Source organism: Xenia sp. Carnegie-2017, unplaced genomic scaffold (assembly GCF_021976095.1).
Source record: "Xenia sp. Carnegie-2017 unplaced genomic scaffold, XeniaSp_v1 HiC_scaffold_14, whole genome shotgun sequence".
NCBI lineage: Eukaryota > Metazoa > Cnidaria > Anthozoa > Malacalcyonacea > Xeniidae > Xenia > Xenia sp. Carnegie-2017.
Genome location: NW_025813447.1, coordinates 13557186 through 13578104, shown reverse-complemented (window position 1 = coordinate 13578104; position 20919 = coordinate 13557186). Strand labels below are relative to the sequence as shown.

The following is a 20919-nucleotide window of genomic DNA, read 5'->3' as shown; positions in this document are numbered from 1 at the left end:
TTTTATAGGTAATATTATCTCGTATTATGAATTTATAAATAAGTGTGACAAGTGTTTATAAATAAGCGACAACCTCACACCCTCCCACTGAAGATGCCGTCTGAATCTGATGTTTATTTGAACATAATATAAGTTCGTTTACCGTGGATATTCTTTAAATTAATGTACGTGTATTCCATAAAACGCTGAAGCATTTCTTTCCATCGAAAATATTATTAATTGGTATTGCATTTCTTGGTTGTCTTTACTATTGAACAGTAGAAATCAGGAGGGAGTGAATATGGCAATAGGGCGTTTCACGAACTATATTTGATCATTTCAACACTTATATACATAAACTATCGATTTTTATGAAATTAAAATTAAAACAAAAATCAATTCATTCCAGTCCTTACATTATGCGTTCATTAGTGCGGCTAATCGTGTACCCATGACAAAGGGGTCCCCCAGAAACGACTGTGGGGGATCTTGGGATATTTTAAAGGATCTTGGGACTTTTTGCTCAAAATCTTGGGAATTTGTAAAATAGTGAGTGGCAACACTGCTAATTACCAGCAAATTTTAGACAAGCGTCGACAGCATCCGTGTCGTTTACAACATAAGAAATAACTTTATGACGAGATAACCAGCTGTAGGCTTCGTTTTACGCTCTTTGCGCTCCTAGACATTTTGCAATGCTAGAAAAACTTGGTATATTAGCATAACGGTCACTTTTTATCAGGCAGTGTACAAAACATAGCCGCTTATCGCTTATCACCTATATAAAACTACATAATCATTCAAAGACTCTTATGTATACAAATAATAAATTAAACGTATAACTCATTTGTTGGTCACAGGTTTGTAATATGGGAAAATGAAATATTTCTATTGCACGAAATGTTCAGTGTATAAAACGCGCTTGTTGTTGTCTGGGCTTACACTTGGTATGTCGGCAAAACCTAGTTGTAAGATCTGCTAAAATAAACGTTTCTACGTCTTATAACGACTAAATATTGGAAAAGTATATAAGCGTGATAAACTACACAACTTTTGTTAATCTTAACAACCGCCGACTGTTGTTTTTATTAAGTTTGAGACTTCAGGCATCAGGCGTTGAACTAAATGTTTGTTTTTGCAATGGTGTCGACACAAAAGCCAGGACAATGCAGCGTTGTGTTTGTAAAAATGAATATGAGTAAAATAAGTAGGAGCCTATGTTCAATGATAAAAAATTCTTAAAACTAGAAATGTGAGTTTTGATTCATAATCGACATTAATTTAATGTACTACATGTGTTTATATGAACAGATATTGATAGATATTTTGATTGTTGTATAATTTAGGATATTTCATTTATATTTTTTTATTGCATGCCAGATTTTATAAGTTTCCATGCAGAGTTTTATGTATGCCAAAATTATAATTAAAAATTAGGGTGTATATACTTAACACTTCCTAAGTATTTTCTCTCTTAATTAATTCATGTTGTAGTAGTGCACGTAAGTCACGAAATGTAAACTTATAAATAGACTCAAATTTGTAATGGTCGGGGTGATTGTGTAGATCGTTCATTGCTAATAAACTCCATAAAACAAACCGAATCAGAGTGCAGATCAATTTTCTGGACGAACTCAGTGAATTCTGCGACAATGATGGATAGATATTGACAGAAATGGATAGACATTGATAGATATAACAAAGTATAAGGCAACCAAAATTGCACAGGGTATGGACTATAGAATAACCGAGACACGAATAATTTTTATAAAATAGTAAAAAATGAATGGTTTTTCTCTCCTATCAGAATATCAGCTTATGCAGATTAGATCCAGAAAAAGTTTGACAACACACTGTTTTTATCCGATTCGTTACCGAACTGATTTGTCGCGTTAAAAACTCTACTTTTGTAGAATCCATTACTTCGGTTGATTTTCTGATGGCAAAGCTTAATGCTTTGAATTTGCCAGTCAATTCCCTTTGCTTTTCGTCTACTGTCTCGGTCATCATCGATATTATATTCACGCCACGCACCAATATCCCGTTAAATTTGTGCCTTAGATTGAACTAAACCACAGCCAAGTATCCCGTCGGAGGTGCCACTATGTTGGGGATCGCCTCCCAAGTTTCTCCCAATACTTCACAAATTTTAACAACAGGTTTGATGGACATATTTTTATTTCACAGTCCCAAAAAACAACAAGAATAATAACAACACGTGTTCTCCTTTCTATCGCAATTTGCATATCACCCCATGTTCCTTGCTTACTATTGGTGCGCTCAAGTGTTTGTTACAACTACTCATCTAAAAGAAGGCGAGTCTCTGACAATCTAATTACCAGCAAATTTTAGACAAGCGTCGACAGCATTAGTGTCGTTTACAACATAAGAAATAACTTTATGACGAGATAACCAGCTGTAGGCTTCGTTTCACGCTCTTTGCGCTCCTAGACATTTTGCAATGCTAGAAAAACTTGGTATATTAGCATAACGGTCACTTTTTATCAGGCAGTGTACAAAACATAGCGGCTTATCGCTTATCACCTATATAAAACTACATAATCATTCAAAGACTCTTATGTATACAAATAATAAATTAAACGTATAACTCATTTGTTGGTCACAGGTTTGTAATATGGGAAAATGAAATATTTCTATTGCACGAAATGTTCAGTGTATAAAACGCGCTTGTTGTTGTCTGGGCTTACACTTGGTATGTCGGCAAAACCTAGTTGTAAGATCTGCTAAAATAAACGTTTCTACGTCTTATAACGACTAAATATTGGAAAAGTATATAAGCGTGATAAACTACACAACTTTTGTTAATCTTAACAACCGCCGACTGTTGTTTTTATTAAGTTTGAGACTTCAGGCATCAGGCGTTGAACTAAATGTTTGTTTTTGCAATGGTGTCGACACAAAAGCCAGGACAATGCAGCGTTGTGTTTGTAAAAATGAATATGAGTAAAATAAGTAGGAGCCTATGTTCAATGATAAAAAATTCTTAAAACTAGAAATGTGAGTTTTGATTCATAATCGACATTAATTTAATGTACTACATGTGTTTATATGAACAGATATTGATAGATATTTTGATTGTTGTATAATTTAGGATATTTCATTTATATTTTTTTATTGCATGCCAGATTTTATAAGTTTCCATGCAGAGTTTTATGTATGCCAAAATTATAATTAAAAATTAGGGTGTATATACTTAACACTTCCTAAGTATTTTCTCTCTTAATTAATTCATGTTGTAGTAGTGCACGTAAGTCACGAAATGTAAACTTATAAATAGACTCAAATTTGTAATGGTCGGGGTGATTGTGTAGATTGTTCATTGCTAATAAACTCCATAAAACAAACCGAATCAGAGTGCAGATCAATTTTCTGGACGAACTCAGTGAATTCTGCGACAATGATGGATAGATATTGATAGAAATGGATAGACATTGATAGATATAACAAAGTATAAGGCAACCAAAATTGCACAGGGTATGGACTATAGAATAACCGAGACACGAATAATTTTTATAAAATAGTAAAAAATGAATGGTTTTTCTCTCCTATCAGAATATCAGCTTATGCAGATTAGATCCAGAAAAAGTTTGACAACACACTGTTTTTATCCGATTCGTTACCGAACTGATTTGTCGCGTTAAAACCTCTACTTTTGTAGAATCCATTACTTCGGTTGATTTTCTGATGGCAAAGCTTAATGCTTTGAATTTGCCAGTCAATTCCCTTTGATTTTCGTCTACTGTCTCGGTCATCATCGATATTATATTCAAGCCACGCACCAATATCCCGTTAAATTTGTGCCTTAGATTGAACTAAACCACAGCCATTATCCCGTCGGAGGTGCCACTATGTTGGGGATCGCCTCCCAAGTTTCTCCCAACACTTCACAAATTTTAACAACAGGTTTGATGAAGATATTTTTATTTCACAGTCCCAAAAAACAACAAGAATAATAACAACACGTGTTCTCCTTTCTATCGCAGATGGTATATTAACATAACGGTCACTTTTTATCAGGCAGTGTACAAAACATAGCGGCTTATAGCTTATCACCTATATAAAACTACATAATCTTTCAAAGACTCTTATGTATATAAATATTAAATATTGTCACAAATATTGTTAAACAGACAAGAAGAAATAAGTAAAGCTCAAGGAGTACTCGCGTCGCCCTATCAATTCAAGCTTGAATGTAAGTAAATGAAACGTGAAAGAGAGATGTTGGGTCGAAGCACATTGGTTGTGCAATTTTTGATTTGTTTGCATGTGACTTGTACAGCAATCATTGTGCAAGAGAAAGCAGATGTAAGGTACAATATTGAAAAATCATATCACAACGTTGTCGGCAATGTGAATAGAAAAAATCTTGAAAAATTCAAAGAAGACAAGCATATTGTAAATTTAAAAGTTTCATGATCAAAGCAGCATGCGTAAATCGCCAGCAAGACATATGACCAATTTGCGTGACAACACATCAAGTACAATGAACTTTCAGATAAACAAGTGGCATACGGCGACTTCACTCATCGTATTTTTAAACGAAATGCAAACCCCAACGTCAATGTGACAATCTCACCACCACCTCTACCACCAAAAATACCACCTCCTCCTCCATTGCCTATTTTCAACGCTCCTCCGGTTTGTGAAAGAGACAAATCCTGCTCTAAAGAAAACATATTAAAACATATTCATCATATTAAAACTTCATTGTCATGAAGTTTTCGGAGATTGTTGTTCAGATTACACAAAGTATTGTGGAAGGCGAGTATCTGGCGCCTTAAAACCAGACTGCTCTCTTTTTGTTTAAGGCTTCTCATTACGTTGAGGCTGTCCATGTCGGAATTGCATTTTCACGTGGTGAGGGTGCCATTTCCTAGGCATGCTGATGAGCTCTGATATAGGGTGAAACAGTCCTTATAATTCATCATATTAACAATGTTGCGTTAGCAGAATTTTTAGCTAATGCGACCACGCCCATTTATTAAAATTTTGTTCGACCACGCCTTTCCGACTAAGGAATTGAAAATCCTGGATCCGCCCCTGTGTGCGTAGTTTAGTTTATTAATGTATCCGTTCCCACACGGCTAAGAGCCAAGGAACAGTCATTGACGTTAGTTTAATTTCCTTATGTACCATATATAGCTTAAACAGAGGAACTACTCCGACCAATAATATTATTTGTTGTTTGTAATAAATAGTATAAATACTGCTCTGTAAAAAAAATAAAAATCAGTTCGATCATTAAGTTCACTCGTGGTTGTTACTGAAGGTATAGAGTATACTAAGAAAGAGATATGGCGAGTAACTCGAACTCAACAGTCACAGGTTTGTAATATGGGAAAATGAAATATTTCTATTGCACGAAATGTTCAGTGTATAAAACGCACTTGTTGTTGATAAACGTGATAAACTACACAACTTTTGTTAATCTTAACAACCGCCGACTGTTGTTTTTATTAAGTTTGAGACTTCAGGCATCAGGCGTTGAACTAAATGTTTGTTTTTGCAATGGTGTCGACACAAAAGCCATGACAATGCAGCGTTGTGTTTGTAAAAATGAATATGAGTAAAATAAGTAGAGCCTATGTTCAATGATAAAAATTTTAAAACTAGAAATGTGAGTTTTGATTCATAATCGACATTAATTTAATGTACTACATGTGTTTATATGAACAGATATTGATAGATATTTTATGATGGATAGATATTGATAGAAACGGATAGACATTGATAGATATAACAAAGTATAAAGCAACCAAAATTGCACAGAGTATGGACTATAGAATAACTGAGACACGAATAATTTCTATAAAATAGTAAAAAATGAATGGTTTTTCTCTCCTATCAGAATATCAGCTTATGCAGATTAGATCCAGAAAAAGTTTGACAACACACTGTTTTTATCCGATTCGTTACCGAACTGATTTGTCGCGTTAAAAACTCTACTTTTGTAGAATCCATTACTTCGGTTGATTTTCTGATGGCAAAGCTTAATGCTTTGAATTTGCCAGTCAATTCCCTTTGCTTTCGTCTACTGTCTCGGTCATCATCGATATATTCACGCCACGCACCATCCAGTTAAATTTGTGCTAGATTGAACTAAACCACAGCCAAATATCCCGTCGGAGGTCCCACTATGTTGGGGATCGCCTCCCAAGTTTCTCCCAACACTTCACAAATTTTAACAACAGGTTTGATGAAGATATTTTTTATTTCACAGTTCCAAAAAACAACAAGAATAATAACAACACGTGTTCTCCTTTCTATCGCAGATGGTATATTAGCATAACGGTCACTTTTTATCAGGCAGTGTACAAAACATAGCGGCTTATAGCTTATCACCTATATAAAACTACATAATCTTTCAAAGACTCTTATGTATACAAATAATAAATATTGTCACAAATATTGTTAAACAGACAAGAAGAAATAAGTAAAGCTCAAGGAGTACTCGCGTCGCCCTATCAATTCAAGCTTGAATGTAAGTAAATGAAACGTCAAAGACAGATGTTGGGTCGAAGCACATTGGTTGTGCAATTTTTGATTTGTTTACATGTGACTTGTACAGCAATGACTGTGCAAGAGAAAGCAGATGTAAAGTACAATATTGAAAAATCATATCACAACGTTATCGGCAATGTGAATAGAAAAAATCTTGAAAAATTCAAAGAAGACAAGCATATTGTGAATTTAAAAAAGTTTCGCGATCAAAGCAGCATGCGTAAATCGCCAGCAAGACATATGACCAATTTGCGTGACAACACATTCAAGTACAATGAACTTTCAGATAAACAAGTGGCATACGGCGACTTCACTCATCGTATTTTTAAACGAAATGCAAACCCCAACGTCAATGTGACAATCTCACCACCACCTCTACCACCAAAAATACCACCTCCTCCTCCATTGCCTATTTTCAACGTTCCTCCGGTTTGTGAAAGAGACAAATCCTGCTCAGGTCGATGTACTGGAAATAAAACTGACTGGAGAAGCAATGACGGCCTTTCATGTTACTGTGACGTAGCTTGTTATGAAATTTTTAATGATTGTTGTGCTGATTATGTCAAATATTGTGGAGAACAAAAAAACGTGGAAATTCCTTTAAAAAAATTTAACTGGACATGTGAGTCGTTGGGTCATTTTGATGCAGGGACAGTGCCAAGTGGGTAATGGTTTATGGATGATATCACGATGTGCGCATGACTGGCCATACGACATAATCCGAAGCAAATGCGAACAACCGGTCACAACTTTGAGGAATGCTTCGGGCATTGCTCGGTACCTACCGGCGATTAAATATGATTTGGTGTTTCGAAACCATTTTTGCGCGCTATGTAACAGAATCAAGGGTGATTTTGAATATTTTCCTTTAAAAATCAAAACTAGCATTCTACCACCTAATCGATATAGTTTTGAAAAAAAAATCAATTTTTTATTGATGCACGGAGCCGAGTTCCCAAGGAGTGGACCACAAAAACCAAAAACTAACCAGACCAGACGATACTGTTCAAGGACAATTGTGAATTCGTGTGAAAATAACAAAACGAATGACACTTGTAGGAATGGACCTGTGAGTATAATCTCAATTTTGGACGGTATTATAAAACTCGAATGCGCTTTATGTAACAATCCCCTTATCAATGTTTCCGGACTTTTAACCAATTTGTATGTTAACACCCCACAAAAGTTTACATTGAATTTAGACTATGGAAACATTACGTCAAAATTAACTTTACATCGTACATGTTCCGGATACGACGTAAGATTAGAAGAATGCGTTCAATTATTGCCAATACCAACAGGAAACAAGGACTCTTTTCGTATTTTAACATGGTTAAGTCCAGCAGCAAACGACAGGTTCAATAAAAATGACTTCAAAGGTATAATGAATCAGTATTATGGTATTGAAAGCTCGCAGATACAGAACATCAATATACAAACAGTTCTAAGGGTATTTGGATTGCCTTCCTATTCAGGAACACCGATATTATATCATTTAGTTCATTCAAAAATTGTTTTAACTCCAGAACAGAGTTTTAATATATACTATAATACATCTTCAAGTTCGAGAAATCTTCAAGAACTCATATATTTTAAGCAATCCAAAGCAATAACATGGAATAACATCACGTACACTATAATTAAGACTACATCACGTCCATTATCTTGTGTTGGGAAAAAAATTTACAATCAACGCAGTTATACAGTTATTGACGACGATAAAATTCAAATAAACTCGACTGGGAAAACTTATGAGAGATCACAGTACTACGGTGATATTGGAAATTATGTTGTGGTTTGCGAGGAATACATGCCAAACGGTTGTCAGCTGACCAAAGTTGGTCTCACCAAGAATGACGTCACCATATACAAGAATTTGGCTTTGAAAGTGAAGAACACTAGAATGTTTTATGATCGCGGCAACTATGAAGTTTCTAACGGCTTAATTTCACTATGCAAAACAAGAGAATCTTCCACACCAACTTGTTCAACTCGAGTGTCATGCAAAGGCCGCTGCAGTAACAAGACAGAATGGCGAAACATTGTCGAAATGACATGCTCATGTGATCAAGATTGTCATAAAGTTTTCGGAGATTGTTGTTCAGATTACACAAAGTATTGTGGAGCGCAAACATCTGGAGAAACACCGAGGAAGACATATAACTACACATGTGAGGACTTTGGCAATTATGATTCATCATTTTGCACAGTCGCAGACGGAGTTTGGATGGTCAGCGGATGTACATATGAATGGCCTCGCGATTCAACGCGAAGCAAGTGTGAGATACCAATAAAACAGCTCCCACAATCATTGGATATCTTAACAAATATCTTTGGTTATCTTCCAGTGATATCCAAGGATAATACAACATTTCGTAACAGGTATTGTGCAATTTGTAATAATGAGATGGAGTACAATTATTGGCCGCTGAAATTTAAATCTGCAGTAATGCCCCCGGAAACTTCCAATATAACCAAAATTATTCGCTTCCTGGAAAAATACAATGCGCGGTTCGGTGGCGACGTGGGACCAGCAGCAGATCAAGCTAGGCGATACTGTTTGAGAAGCATTATCAATAAATGCCCACCAGGTAAAGAGGATCCATCGTGTGATTATGGAAATCTTAATTTAGTTTCATTCGGCAATCTTCATTACACTAACACACGTTGTGCAGTGTGCGATGGTTTATCCAAAGATAGGGTGAGCAATCTTCAATGTTTTCCATATGAAATTAGTAAAACATGCCCCAGCGGTTGGCAAACTCGGTCGTTATCCATTGTACTTGGACACAAGCGAAGACAGAATGAAGTTATTCGTTCAGTCCCCATATACGATGAAAGATGTGAAAAAAAAGGATTGGTCTATGATGATAAATTACATGTCTGTCGTGTTAACTGGTTACCTTCACCAGAAGAAAATGGAAGGGAAATATTTTATGTCTTGTCTTGGCTACAACCATCGCAAAATCAGTTTGAAATATTATTTACAGCAATGGATTTTCAGAACTCGCTTTCTAAATACTTAAACATGACACGTGAACAATTCTTCTACATCAATATTTCAGTTCTACCTGACACGGAAGTTACTGATCGTCAAACATCAATAATTCAGTTCTACATTGTGGAAACAAAGATCATCTTAACACCACAACAAAGTTTGCAATTTCTATTCAACACGATAAATGCCACTGAGTTTGACAAACGAACTCGTGAATTTATATACTTTAGGGAAGAATTTTCTCTTCAAATCAAAAATTTAAACTATACCATCATCAAAACAACATCCCGACCCCTTGCTTGTGTTGGAAAGGTAACATACACTCCTGAAGACTATATTTTACAGCAGAATGAACGTGTTTTGATACGAAACACAAATGAAACTTTTGAACATTATGAATACTACCGAGAAAGGAAAGAAAAACTTAGTGCGAAACAAGGAAACATCACAGTATGTAAAAAATATGTTCCCACAAAATGTAATGGAACTGAAGTTATCTATTCACCACAAGAATATAACTTGATGAATAACCTCACTATCTACGTATTCAAGACATTTCGTACCTATTACTATGGAGAATATGAAATTCTTTCAAACTATTCTGTAAAAACTTGTCAAACGTTTGTGGTAAAGTTTGTCAAAAGAATTCGTGAAGTGCACAACGAAGCCCTTGGATATATCACATTTGTCTTTTTTCTCATCTCCATAATTTTCTTGACATTTCTTCTCGTCACCTACATCATATTCCCTCAACTACGTACTTTGCCAGGTAAAAACATAATGAACTTCGCCTTTACTTTGCTATTGTTTGAAATATTCTGGCTCCCCACAAACTTTACCAAGGTAACTGAGAACGAAAATATCTGTAAAGCATTTGCAATCATCGAACATTATTTTCTACTGGCGTCTTTCTTCAGCATGGTTGTCATTGCTCATCATACTCGAAAGGTGTTTGGAAAAAAACTACCTGCACCAAAAATGTCGCCGGGACACAAACGAAAGCTGTTTTACGTGTATTTGTGCTTAGTATGGATCATTCCTGCCTTGTTTATCGCAATTTGTGTCGTCCTCGACAGCGAAGAAATAATAAATTTGGGTTATGGAGAGAGGGATATTTGCTGGTTAACGGGAACAAATTCCTACGTTTATTTTGTAACGATACCTGTGATACTAATGCTGATGTTTAATGTCGTGGAATTTGTGAGAACCGCTATACAACTTCGTAAACACGCCCAGAATCAAGCAGGTCTAACTGCAAGTGGAAAACGATCTTCAAATCTCAGCATTTACATTCGTCTTTCAACCTTGATGGGTTTTACATGGTTATTTGGTCTCCTGGGTCAAGTGGTGACGTCAACATCTGTGTTTTACTATCTTTTTGTTATATTTACATCATTAGAAGGTTTTTTTGTAGCATGGGCCTTTGTTTTGAACGCTAAAACTCTAAATTTATATAGACATCGCTTCAGAAACACGGATAAAACTTCGAGCAGCAGTCGTAATCCCACAAGGAAATTGTTATCCAAGTCTGATCACAAGGAAACAAAAATGTAAATAGTATTCTCGTTGTTATGCATTTTTATTATGATACTGAACTAATATTATACGTTCACAGAAACGCTGATATTATGTTAATGTGTATTTGTCTTGATTGTATTAATGTTTGCATAACAATACAACATTAGTTAATCATTTGTATGAAATAATTGTTAAATTGTCGTAGCACATATAATTATACTGTATAGTCTTTGTTTAAACGAGACTTTGTCGTGTTTGCTTTATCCCAAACCGAGATGAAATAAAACAAAATGCGAAAGTCATTTAGATTGAATGTATAACACAATTTACCAATCTTTGCTCTACCCATAGTATAGTATACTATACTCGATATTCAGTCTCATACTGCACATCTACCTTCTTAGTCTTTTTGTTCGCCATTTTCTGATGTACAATTTTAGTCACATTCTGGCTTTAGCCAGTAATAATAATTATGGCGGAGTTTTGCTTTAGGAAAAGAAAACCATTGAAGATTGAATTAGAGGAAAAGACGCACTCATTTTACTACAAATAACACAGTATAAAGGTTTAATGCAATATTCGACAAATATTTCCCACTGCACTTTTTACTGTAAGTGAAAAGAATTTCGTTTCCATCTAAGGTATGAAATCGCAGTCAAGAGTACAAACAGAACACAAGGAATGGAATTTTTCATTTTTAAAAATATCAGCATAATTTAGAATTCTTCACAAGAATTTAACTCTATTTGAAGGAAAAAGCTCCTGATTAAAGAGAAACACGAAGACTCTTCCAGTTTTTGTAAGTGTATTTTTTTGAGCGTATAACTCGAGTGCGTAATTTTTTGTCAAATACATCATTTGACGTCATTGAATAATACGTCATTTGACGTTTTTAACTATATCTCCTCAGCCAATTCCTTCTTTACTTTTCAACATTTCATTGTAAGTATTTTCATATCATTTCCTAAAATATATCTGGACACATAGACCAATCCTGTTTCTCTTTCGCCTCCCAATAACCACCTTTATAAACATGTATTTCTAACCCCGATAATTCATCATGAACTTTCTCGAACCACACAGGTTTGTAGTCCTCGAACACGCGACCTTCACGCTTTGCTAACTCAGCCTCAGCCTCACGCTCACGGCGTTTTGCACGCTGTTTTTCCTCAAGTCTACCTTTGGCCGAGTTGGCTTCGCCCCATTTACCTAGCTCCATAAGCCGCTGATCAGGTCTGAAGCGCGAGTCTGTTAAAGCCACTGAATCATCTGGCTCGTTCAACGACATCGCAAAATCAGAAAAATTATACTGAAGTTCACGATCAGCACTAAAAACAGTCGCAGAGAAAGAAAATGTTGAACATATGCATTGAATTATCGACTATGTTTTTACTTTATAATATATATAAACAAGCAAAATCTCACAGCTTAACAGTTCATGAAGAAAAAACTTTAGGCATTATACTTACGGAACAGCGTTCATCTTCCATAAAGTAAACGGTGCCCTAGTTTGGGCTGTCTGTTTCGGCATTCCACCCTCAGTATTGTTGTTATAAAATACTTCAGCACATTCAATTTTTTTGTCCCATGTACCCGTCAAGATATAATGTGTTACCTTGGATTTATCCATGACATAACCAGTGACCTACGTATACAAACAATAAATGATTCATTATCGATTTAGCCTATTGCAGGCATGTTTCATCATGGACTGGTGGGGATCAGAAACATTGGTAGAAATAAATATGTAAATAGGCACTATTCTCTATGTATTGGCAGGTTTCACAATGTACAGATGTGTTTTACTATGTATAAATGTGTTTTCGAAAGTATTGCTTGTTTTACCAATAAGTACGAGTATGGTTTTCACTGTGTATGTGCACTATTCTCTATGTATTGGCGGTTTCACAATGTACAGATGTGTTTTACCATGTATACGTGTGTTTTCCAAAGTATTGTTTGTTTTACCAATAACGTAGGCAAAACAATGAATGGCAAATGTTAAAACCATGACAAATGCCAAAAAATGCCGATAAGGATGAATTGAATAGAGATCAATTGGAAACGGAAACGTGACGTTGGTGGCAAATTGGCAACGTGGCAAATTGGCAACGTGGCAAATTGTCACAAATATTGATAAACAGACAAGAAGAAATAAGCAAAGCTCAGGGAGTACTCGCGTCGCCCTATCAATTCAAGCTTGAATGTAAGTAAATGAAACGTCAAAGACAGATATTGGGTCGAAGCACATTGGTTGTGCAATTTTTGATTTGTTTACATGTGACTTGTACAGCAATCACTGTGGAAGAGAAAGCAGATGTAAGGTATAACATTGAAAGTTCATATCACAACGTTGTCGGCAATGTGAATAGAAAAAATCTTGAAAAATTCAAAGAAGACAAGCATATTGTGAATTTAAAAAAGTTTCGCGATCAAAGCAGCATGCGTAAATCGCCAGCAAGACATATGACCAATTTGCGTGACTACACATTCAAGTACAACGACCTTTCAGATAAACAAGTGGCATACGGCGACTTCACTCATCGTATTTTTAAACGAAATGCAAACCCCAACGTCAATGTGACAATCTCACCACCACCTCTACCACCAAAAATACCACCTCCTCCTCCATTGCCTATTTTCAACGTTCCTCCGGTTTGTGAAAGAGACAAATCCTGCTCAGGTCGATGTACTGGAAATAAAACTGACTGGAGAAGCAATGACGGCCTTTCATGTTACTGTGATGTAGCTTGTTATGAAATTTTTAATGATTGTTGTGCTGATTATGTCAAATATTGTGGAGAACAAAAAAACGTGGAAATTCCTTTAAAAAAATTTAACTGGACATGTGAGTCGTTGGGTCATTATGATGCAAAGGGACAGTGCCAAGTGGGTAATGGTTTATGGATGATATCACGATGTGCGCATGACTGGCCATACGACATAATCCGAAACAAATGCGAACAACCGGTCACAACTTTGAGGAATGCTTCGGCCATTGCTCGGTACCTACCGGCGATTAAATATGATTTGGTGTTTCGAAACCATTTTTGCGCGCTATGTAACAGAATCAAGGGTGATTTTGAATATTTTCCTTTAAAAATCAAAACTAGCATTCTACCACCTAGTAGATATAGTTTTGAAAAAAAAATCAATTTTTTATTGATGCACGGAGCCGAGATCCCAAGGAGTGGACCACAAAAACCAAAAACTAACCAGACCAGACGATACTGTTTAAAGACAATTGTGAACTCGTGTCAAAATGAGAAAACGAATGACACTTGTAGGAATGGACCTGTGAGTATAATCTCAATTTTTGGACAGTATTATAAAAACTACGAATGTGCTTTATGTAATAATCCCCTTGGACCTTATCAATGTTTCCCGGACTTGTTAAGCCAAGTTTGTATGTTAACATCCCCACAAAAGTTTACATTGAATTTAGACTATGGAAACATTACGTCAAAATTAACTTTACATCGTTCATGTTCCGGATACGACGTAAGATTAGAAGAATGCGTTCAATTATTGCCAATACCAACAGGAAACAAGGACTCTTTTCGTACATTAACATGGTTAAGTCCATCAGTGAACGACAGGTTCAATACAAATGACTTCAAAGGTATAATGAATGAGTATTATGGTATTGAAAGCTCGCAGATACAGAACATCAGTATACAAACAGTTCTAAGGGTATTTGGATTGCCTTCCTATTCAGGAACACCAATATTATATTATTTAGTTCATTCAACAATTGTTTTAACTCCAGAACAGAGTTTTAATATATACTATAATGCATCTTCAAGTTCGAGAAATCTTCAAGAATTCATATATTTTAAGCAATCCAATGCAATAGCTTGGAATAACATCACGTACACTATAATTAAAACTACATCACGTCCATTATCTTGTGTTGGGAAAAAAATTTACAATCAACGCAGTTATACAGTTATTGACGACGATAAAATTCAAATAAACTCGACTGGGAAAAGTTATGAGAGATCACAGTACTACGGTAATATTGGAAATGATGTTGTGGTTTGCGAGGAATACATCCCAAACGGTTGTCAGCTGACCAAAGTTGGTCTCACCAAGAATGACGTCACCATATACAAGAATTTGGCTTTGAAAGTGAAGAACACTAGAATTTTTTATGATCGCGGCAACTATGAAGTTTCTAACGGCTTAATTTCACTGTGCAAAACAAGAGAATCTTCCACACCAACATGTTCAACTCGAATGTCATGCAAAAGTCGCTGCGGTAACAAGACAGAATGGCGAAACATTGTCGAAATGACATGCTCATGTGATCCAGATTGTCATGAAGTTTTCGGAGATTGTTGTTCAGATTACACAAAGTATTGTGGAGCGCAAACATCTGGAGAAACAACGAGGAAGACATATAACTACACATGTGAGGACATTGGCAATTATGATTCAGCATTTTGCACAGTCGCAGACGGAGTTTGGATGGTCAGCGGATGTACATATGAATGGCCTCGCGATTCAACACGAAGCAAGTGTGAGATACCAATAAAACGGCTCCTACAATCATCATTGCATATCTTAACAGATATCTTTGGTTATCTTCCAGTGATATGCAAGGATAATACAACATTTCCTAACAGGTATTGTGCAATTTGTAATAATGAGATGGAGTACAATTATTGGCCCCTTAAATTTGAATCTGCAGTAATACCCCCAGAAACTTCCAATATAACCAAAATTATTCGCTTCCTGGAAAAATACAATGCGCGGTTCGGTGACGACGTGGGACCTATACCAGCAGCAGATCAAGCTAGGCGATACTGTTTGAGAAGCATTATCAATAAATGCCCACCAGGTAAAGACGATCCATCGTGTGATTATGGAAATGTTAATTTAGTTTCATTCGGCAGTGAGCATTACACTAACACACGTTGTGCAGTGTGCAATGGTTTATCCAAAGATATGGTGAGCGATCTTCGATGTTTTCCAGATAAAATTATTAAAAGATGCCCCGGCAGTTTTCGACCTCGGTCGTTATCCATTGTATTTGGACACACGCAAGGACAGAATGAAGTTGTTAGTTCAGTCCCCATATACGATGAAAGATGTAAAAAAAAAGGAATGGTCTATGATGATAAGTTACATGTCTGTCGTGTTAACTGGTTACCTTCACCAGAAGAAAATGGAAGGGAAATATTTTATGTCTTGTCTTGGCTACAACCATCGCAAAATCAGTTTGAAATATTATTTGCAGCAATGGATTTTCAGAACTCGCTTTCTAAATACTTAAACATGACACGCGAACAATTCTTCGACATCAATATAACGAAAGTTTCTGATCGTCAAACATCAATAATTCAGTTATACATTGTGGAAACAAAGATCATCTTAACACCACAACAAAGTTTGCAATTTCTATTCAACACGATAATTGCCACTGAGTTTGACAAACGAATTCGTGAATTTATATACTTTAGGGAAGAATTTTCTCTTCAAATCAAAAATCTAAACTATACCATCATCAAAACAACATCCCGACCCCTTGCTTGTGTTGGAAAGGTAACATACACTCCTGAAGAATATATTTTACAGCAGAATGAACGTGTTTTGATACGAAGCACAAATGAAACTTTTGAACATTATGAATACTACCGAGAAAGGAAAGAAAAACTTAGTGCGAAAAAGGAAACATCACAGTATGTAAAAATATGTTCCCACAAAATGTAATGGAACTGAAGTTATCTATTCACCACAAGAATATAACTTGATGAATAACCTCACTATCTACGTATTCAAGATATTTCGTACCTATTACTATGGAGAATATGAAATTCTTTCAAACTATTCTGTAAAACTTGTCAAACGTTTGTGGTAAAGTTTGTCAAAAGAATTCGTGAAGTGCACAACGAAGCCCTTGGATATATCACATTTGTCTTTTTTTCTTATCTCCATAGTTTTCTTGACATTTCTTCTCGTCACCTACATCATATTCCCTCAACTACGTACTTTGCCAGGTAAAAACATAATGAACTTCGCCTTTACTTTGCTATTGTTTGAAATATTCTGGCTCCCCACAAACTTTACCAAGGTAACTGACAACGAAAATATCTGTAAAGCATTTGCAATCATCGAACATTATTTTCTACTGGCGTCTTTCTTCAGCATGGTTGTCATTGCTCATCATACTCGAAAGGTGTTTGGAAAAAAACTCCCTGCACCAAAAATGTTGCCGGGACACGAACGAAAGCTGTTTTACGCGTATTTGTGCTTAGTATGGATCATTCCTGCCTTGTTTATCGCAATTTGTGTCGTCCTCGACAGCGAAGAAATAATAAATTTGGGTTATGGAGAGACGGATGTTTGCTGGTTAACGGGAACAAATTCCTACGTTTATTTTGTAACGATACCTGTGATACTAATGCTGATGTTTAATGTCGTGGAATTTGTGAGAACCGCTATACAACTTCGTAAACACGCCCAGAATCAAGCAGGTCTAACTGCAAGTGGAAAACGATCTTCAAATCTCAGCATCTACATTCGTCTTTCAACCTTGATGGGTTTTACATGGCTATTTGGTCTCCTGGGTCAAGTGGTGACGTCAACATCTGTGTTTTACTATCTTTTTGTTATATTTACATCATTAGAAGGTTTTTTTGTAGCATGGGCCTTTGTTTTGAACGCTAAAACTCTAAATTTATATAGACATCGCTTCAGAAACACGGATAAAACTTCGAGCAGCAGTAATATTACCGTGAAGAAATCGTTGCCCAAATCTGATCACAACGACACAAAACTGTAAAATATTGTCCACATCGTAATTAACCATGGCCATCATCAGAGATTATACATAATATAAATCCTGATATAAATCCTGATATAAATCCTAATCGTAATCCATTGTCATTATAATAATAATGAACAAGTATTCAACTTTCACAGAGACACTGATGTTGTGTGTATGTGTATATATATTTGTGTTAATTGCATTAATAAGCCCTTAGTAACCGAGCTTGCGGTCTTTACGGAGAAATAACGGACCGATGTCTTTTTGTACAGACCGGCGAGGTTTGTACAAAAAGACAGAGGTCCGATAATTCTCAGTAAAGACCGAGAAAGCGAGGTTATTAAAAGGATTATTATATGGCATTATTTGACCTGAAACGAAGCTTGCTTTCTTTCTCGTCTTTGCTGTTTTTACGGGTTCGTTTTCACTTTTCTAGTTTTCGTTCATAAAAAATAAATCGTTTCAAATTGTATCGTCTGGATAGTTAAACTGCTTTCCAAGTGTTTTCCTTCGACTCACATTCGTAAATGGTTTTTGTTTGCGTTTTGCTGTTTGCATTACGAAGTTTGTTTACGTTTGACAGTAAAATTACGCGTTTTGGACCGTGGTCGATTACGGGAAAATAATGGACAGGCAAAAATGTTTTTGAGCCAATCAAAGCGCACCATTTTGCCGGAAGTGACGCTTGCCTTATAATAATGTGTGCACAATCAATTATATCAAATTATTGTCTTTGACATTCTCCTGTAACCCTCCAGTTAACGATTATTTATGATTGTAGAAAAAGCTCTACTGTTAATATTAAGACGAAAATATTTTAAGTAGCAGATCATTTTTTAACTGTATTTTCTATTTCTGTAGTTATTTTCTATATAATACTCAATATAACCATTAAATATCCATAATTTCCAATAATTCATAACTTACATTTATCCCAAGAAAAGTGATTTATTTAAATGCAACTTACCAAATGTCGTCATGGTCAAAAGGATGAACAAGAAAGTGACCTGACATAAAACATGAAAATAAACAAAAATTTCAGAGCAAGCTACATCACAGTTAATTTTTTCTTTAAATGTTAAAGATTTTGGTTGCATTGCCCTACTTTAATAATATAAAAAAGTAAATCAAGAAAAATTACCAGGAATTTTGGAAAGTTCAATAGCATGTTTGCTTCATCCCAAACCTGGATGAAATTAATGAAGAAAAATACAAAAATCATTTAAATTGAAATCATTTAGGTGATACAAACAATGAAAAACATATGAATGAAATAAATTATATTACAGTGAAATAAATTATATTACAGTGAAATAAATTATATTACAGTGAAATAAATAATCATCAAAGTTCATGATGATCAAGTCAACCCCCCTGCACATCAAATTAACATCATCTTGCCTAACAAAGTCCCACATAACCGTAGAGTTTCAGAATACAACTGCTGTCAACAAATCAGTATTTAGGCAAGCCCATCTCATCCGTACTTAGTTAACTTTTCAACATTTGTGTGCAACAATAAAACATTTTTTACAAGAAAACAAGTTGTGTATAATCTACCTTTCCTTTTACAATAACATTTGCTCCTTCTTCTTTGATTCTTTCGATGGTAAAATCAGGTGTAATTTCTGGTACAACAACAGTTGTGGGCATTTTAAGCTTTCTCCCGGCATAGGCTGCAGCCAAGCCGGCATTGCCTCCTTTAACAGAAAAATATTGAGAACATGTAACAACAATTGAGCAACAAAACTTGCATTATTTGATGGAAGAAAATGGCAAACAGTTTTACAAGGAAATACTACAGCAGTAAATTGTGCGCTCACATACCTGACGATGATACAATGTTAGTGTAACCTTTCTCTAAAGCCTAATTAAGTACAGAAATTACAGAGAGTGATTAAGAATCATAAATACACGCCACGATAAATATAACAATTATTATTATCAAATATCAAAGTTCCCTTTCCCTCATATATTTTAAAGAAGTATACCATCTGGGAATAGTACAAGAAACCTATTGAATCATAAAATAATGATTGTGACACCTTCTTACAGCAGTTTCCAATACCGCGAATTTTAAAAGAGCCCGCTGGCTGCACATTCTCTAGCTTCAAGTATACATTACAACCAACTTTGTTGCTTAAACAAGTACTTTGTAATAAAGGAGTTCGAAAATATAAATTAGATGTGTATGACTTCGTATAGTGCTTAGTGTTACCCGCCATGTTAGTCAGTCACATGACTGCTTCCAGCAAATAATAATCAGTGAACTCCATATATATATATATCTGGAATGATAACGACAATACATTTTATAGATATAAAATTGAAAGCCAAAGTCCTAGTCTCTTGCGCGGTTTGTACGTCAGTTCCAGTCCTTCAAAGTCGAATACTCACGCGGTTGTACGTCAGTTTCATTTTCCTGAGTGCCAAACACATACACGGCCATTATAAATTTGAATACAAATTGCAAAAGCATAAACATATAAACAACATCACGACAAACAACACACGAGGCCAACTCTTCGCAAAATGTTATTTTTTACAGCTGAAACTTTACTACAGTGAGTTCGTTCTAACTTACAACTTGTAACGAAGAAAAGCCAACTGAAAATTACACTGTATGCTAAAAAGACAAGACAATAAGAAAATATGACGAGAAAATATTCAAGCAAAAATTTTTCTTACATCGGAAGGTAATTTTTTAAACGGTGTCAGACAGTGTTTGTCTTTTTTTGTCATTTCAGTGGATTTAAAGATCTGTTTTTCCGAATAAAAAAGAAACTTGAATATCCAGTTTCATAAAAAATATTGGGTCTATAACTCGCATTTTTACTTTTTACAGAGCGATTGTATTTTTCATCGATTTTGATAGTGCTTGAAATACTAAATGGTTGTCATCTCGATATCAATAATTGAATATCCTTAAAGACTTATCATTCCAGTTATTCAAATGTCGAGTTCACTGATAATAATCGATTATAGTAGTGCGTGTCGCTGAAATATTTAGTTCATGTTGATGTTTGTCACGTAAACCTAAAACGATTAATTGCAATAAATCAAATTGAAGGAAAAATCTGCAGTTAAAAATCAGGAAATTTTCTCATTAAATAACAAGATGGTTCTTTCT

General features: G+C 35.3%; 2 protein-coding genes and 1 long non-coding RNA gene across 4 annotated transcripts; 2 read left to right on the top strand and 1 right to left on the bottom strand.

Annotated features, from left to right (window-relative positions):
- The first annotated feature begins 5241 nt into the window (after nucleotides 1-5241).
- On the top strand, nucleotides 5242-7079 carry LOC124434624. Its single transcript, XR_006944844.1, has 2 exons — nucleotides 5242-5325; nucleotides 6094-7079. It is a non-coding gene; the product is annotated as an uncharacterized LOC124434624 (long non-coding RNA).
- Nucleotides 7080-7728: 649 nt separating this feature from the next.
- LOC124434614 lies at nucleotides 7729-11256 on the top strand. The gene has a single exon (XM_046984501.1). The coding sequence runs from the start codon at nucleotides 7886-7888 to the stop codon at nucleotides 11051-11053; it is 3168 nt and encodes a 1055-aa protein (XP_046840457.1). The 5' UTR covers nucleotides 7729-7885; the 3' UTR covers nucleotides 11054-11256.
- Nucleotides 11257-12120: 864 nt separating this feature from the next.
- On the bottom strand, nucleotides 12121-20050 carry LOC124434618 (serine dehydratase-like). 2 transcript variants are annotated; one of them, XM_046984507.1, is made up of 7 exons: nucleotides 19835-20050; nucleotides 19617-19656; nucleotides 19350-19489; nucleotides 18931-18975; nucleotides 18757-18796; nucleotides 12487-12662; nucleotides 12121-12345 (listed from the first exon to the last, which is right to left on the bottom strand). In XM_046984507.1, the coding sequence occupies exons 1-6, from the start codon at nucleotides 20012-20014 to the stop codon at nucleotides 12640-12642; spliced, it is 468 nt and encodes a 155-aa protein (XP_046840463.1). In that variant the 5' UTR covers nucleotides 20015-20050; the 3' UTR covers nucleotides 12121-12345; nucleotides 12487-12639. The 2 variants fall into 2 exon arrangements, with proteins under 2 accessions (XP_046840463.1, XP_046840462.1); XM_046984506.1 differs by lacking the exons at nucleotides 12121-12345; nucleotides 12487-12662 and having other exon boundaries at nucleotides 18605-18796.
- Nucleotides 20051-20919: the final 869 nt, after the last annotated feature.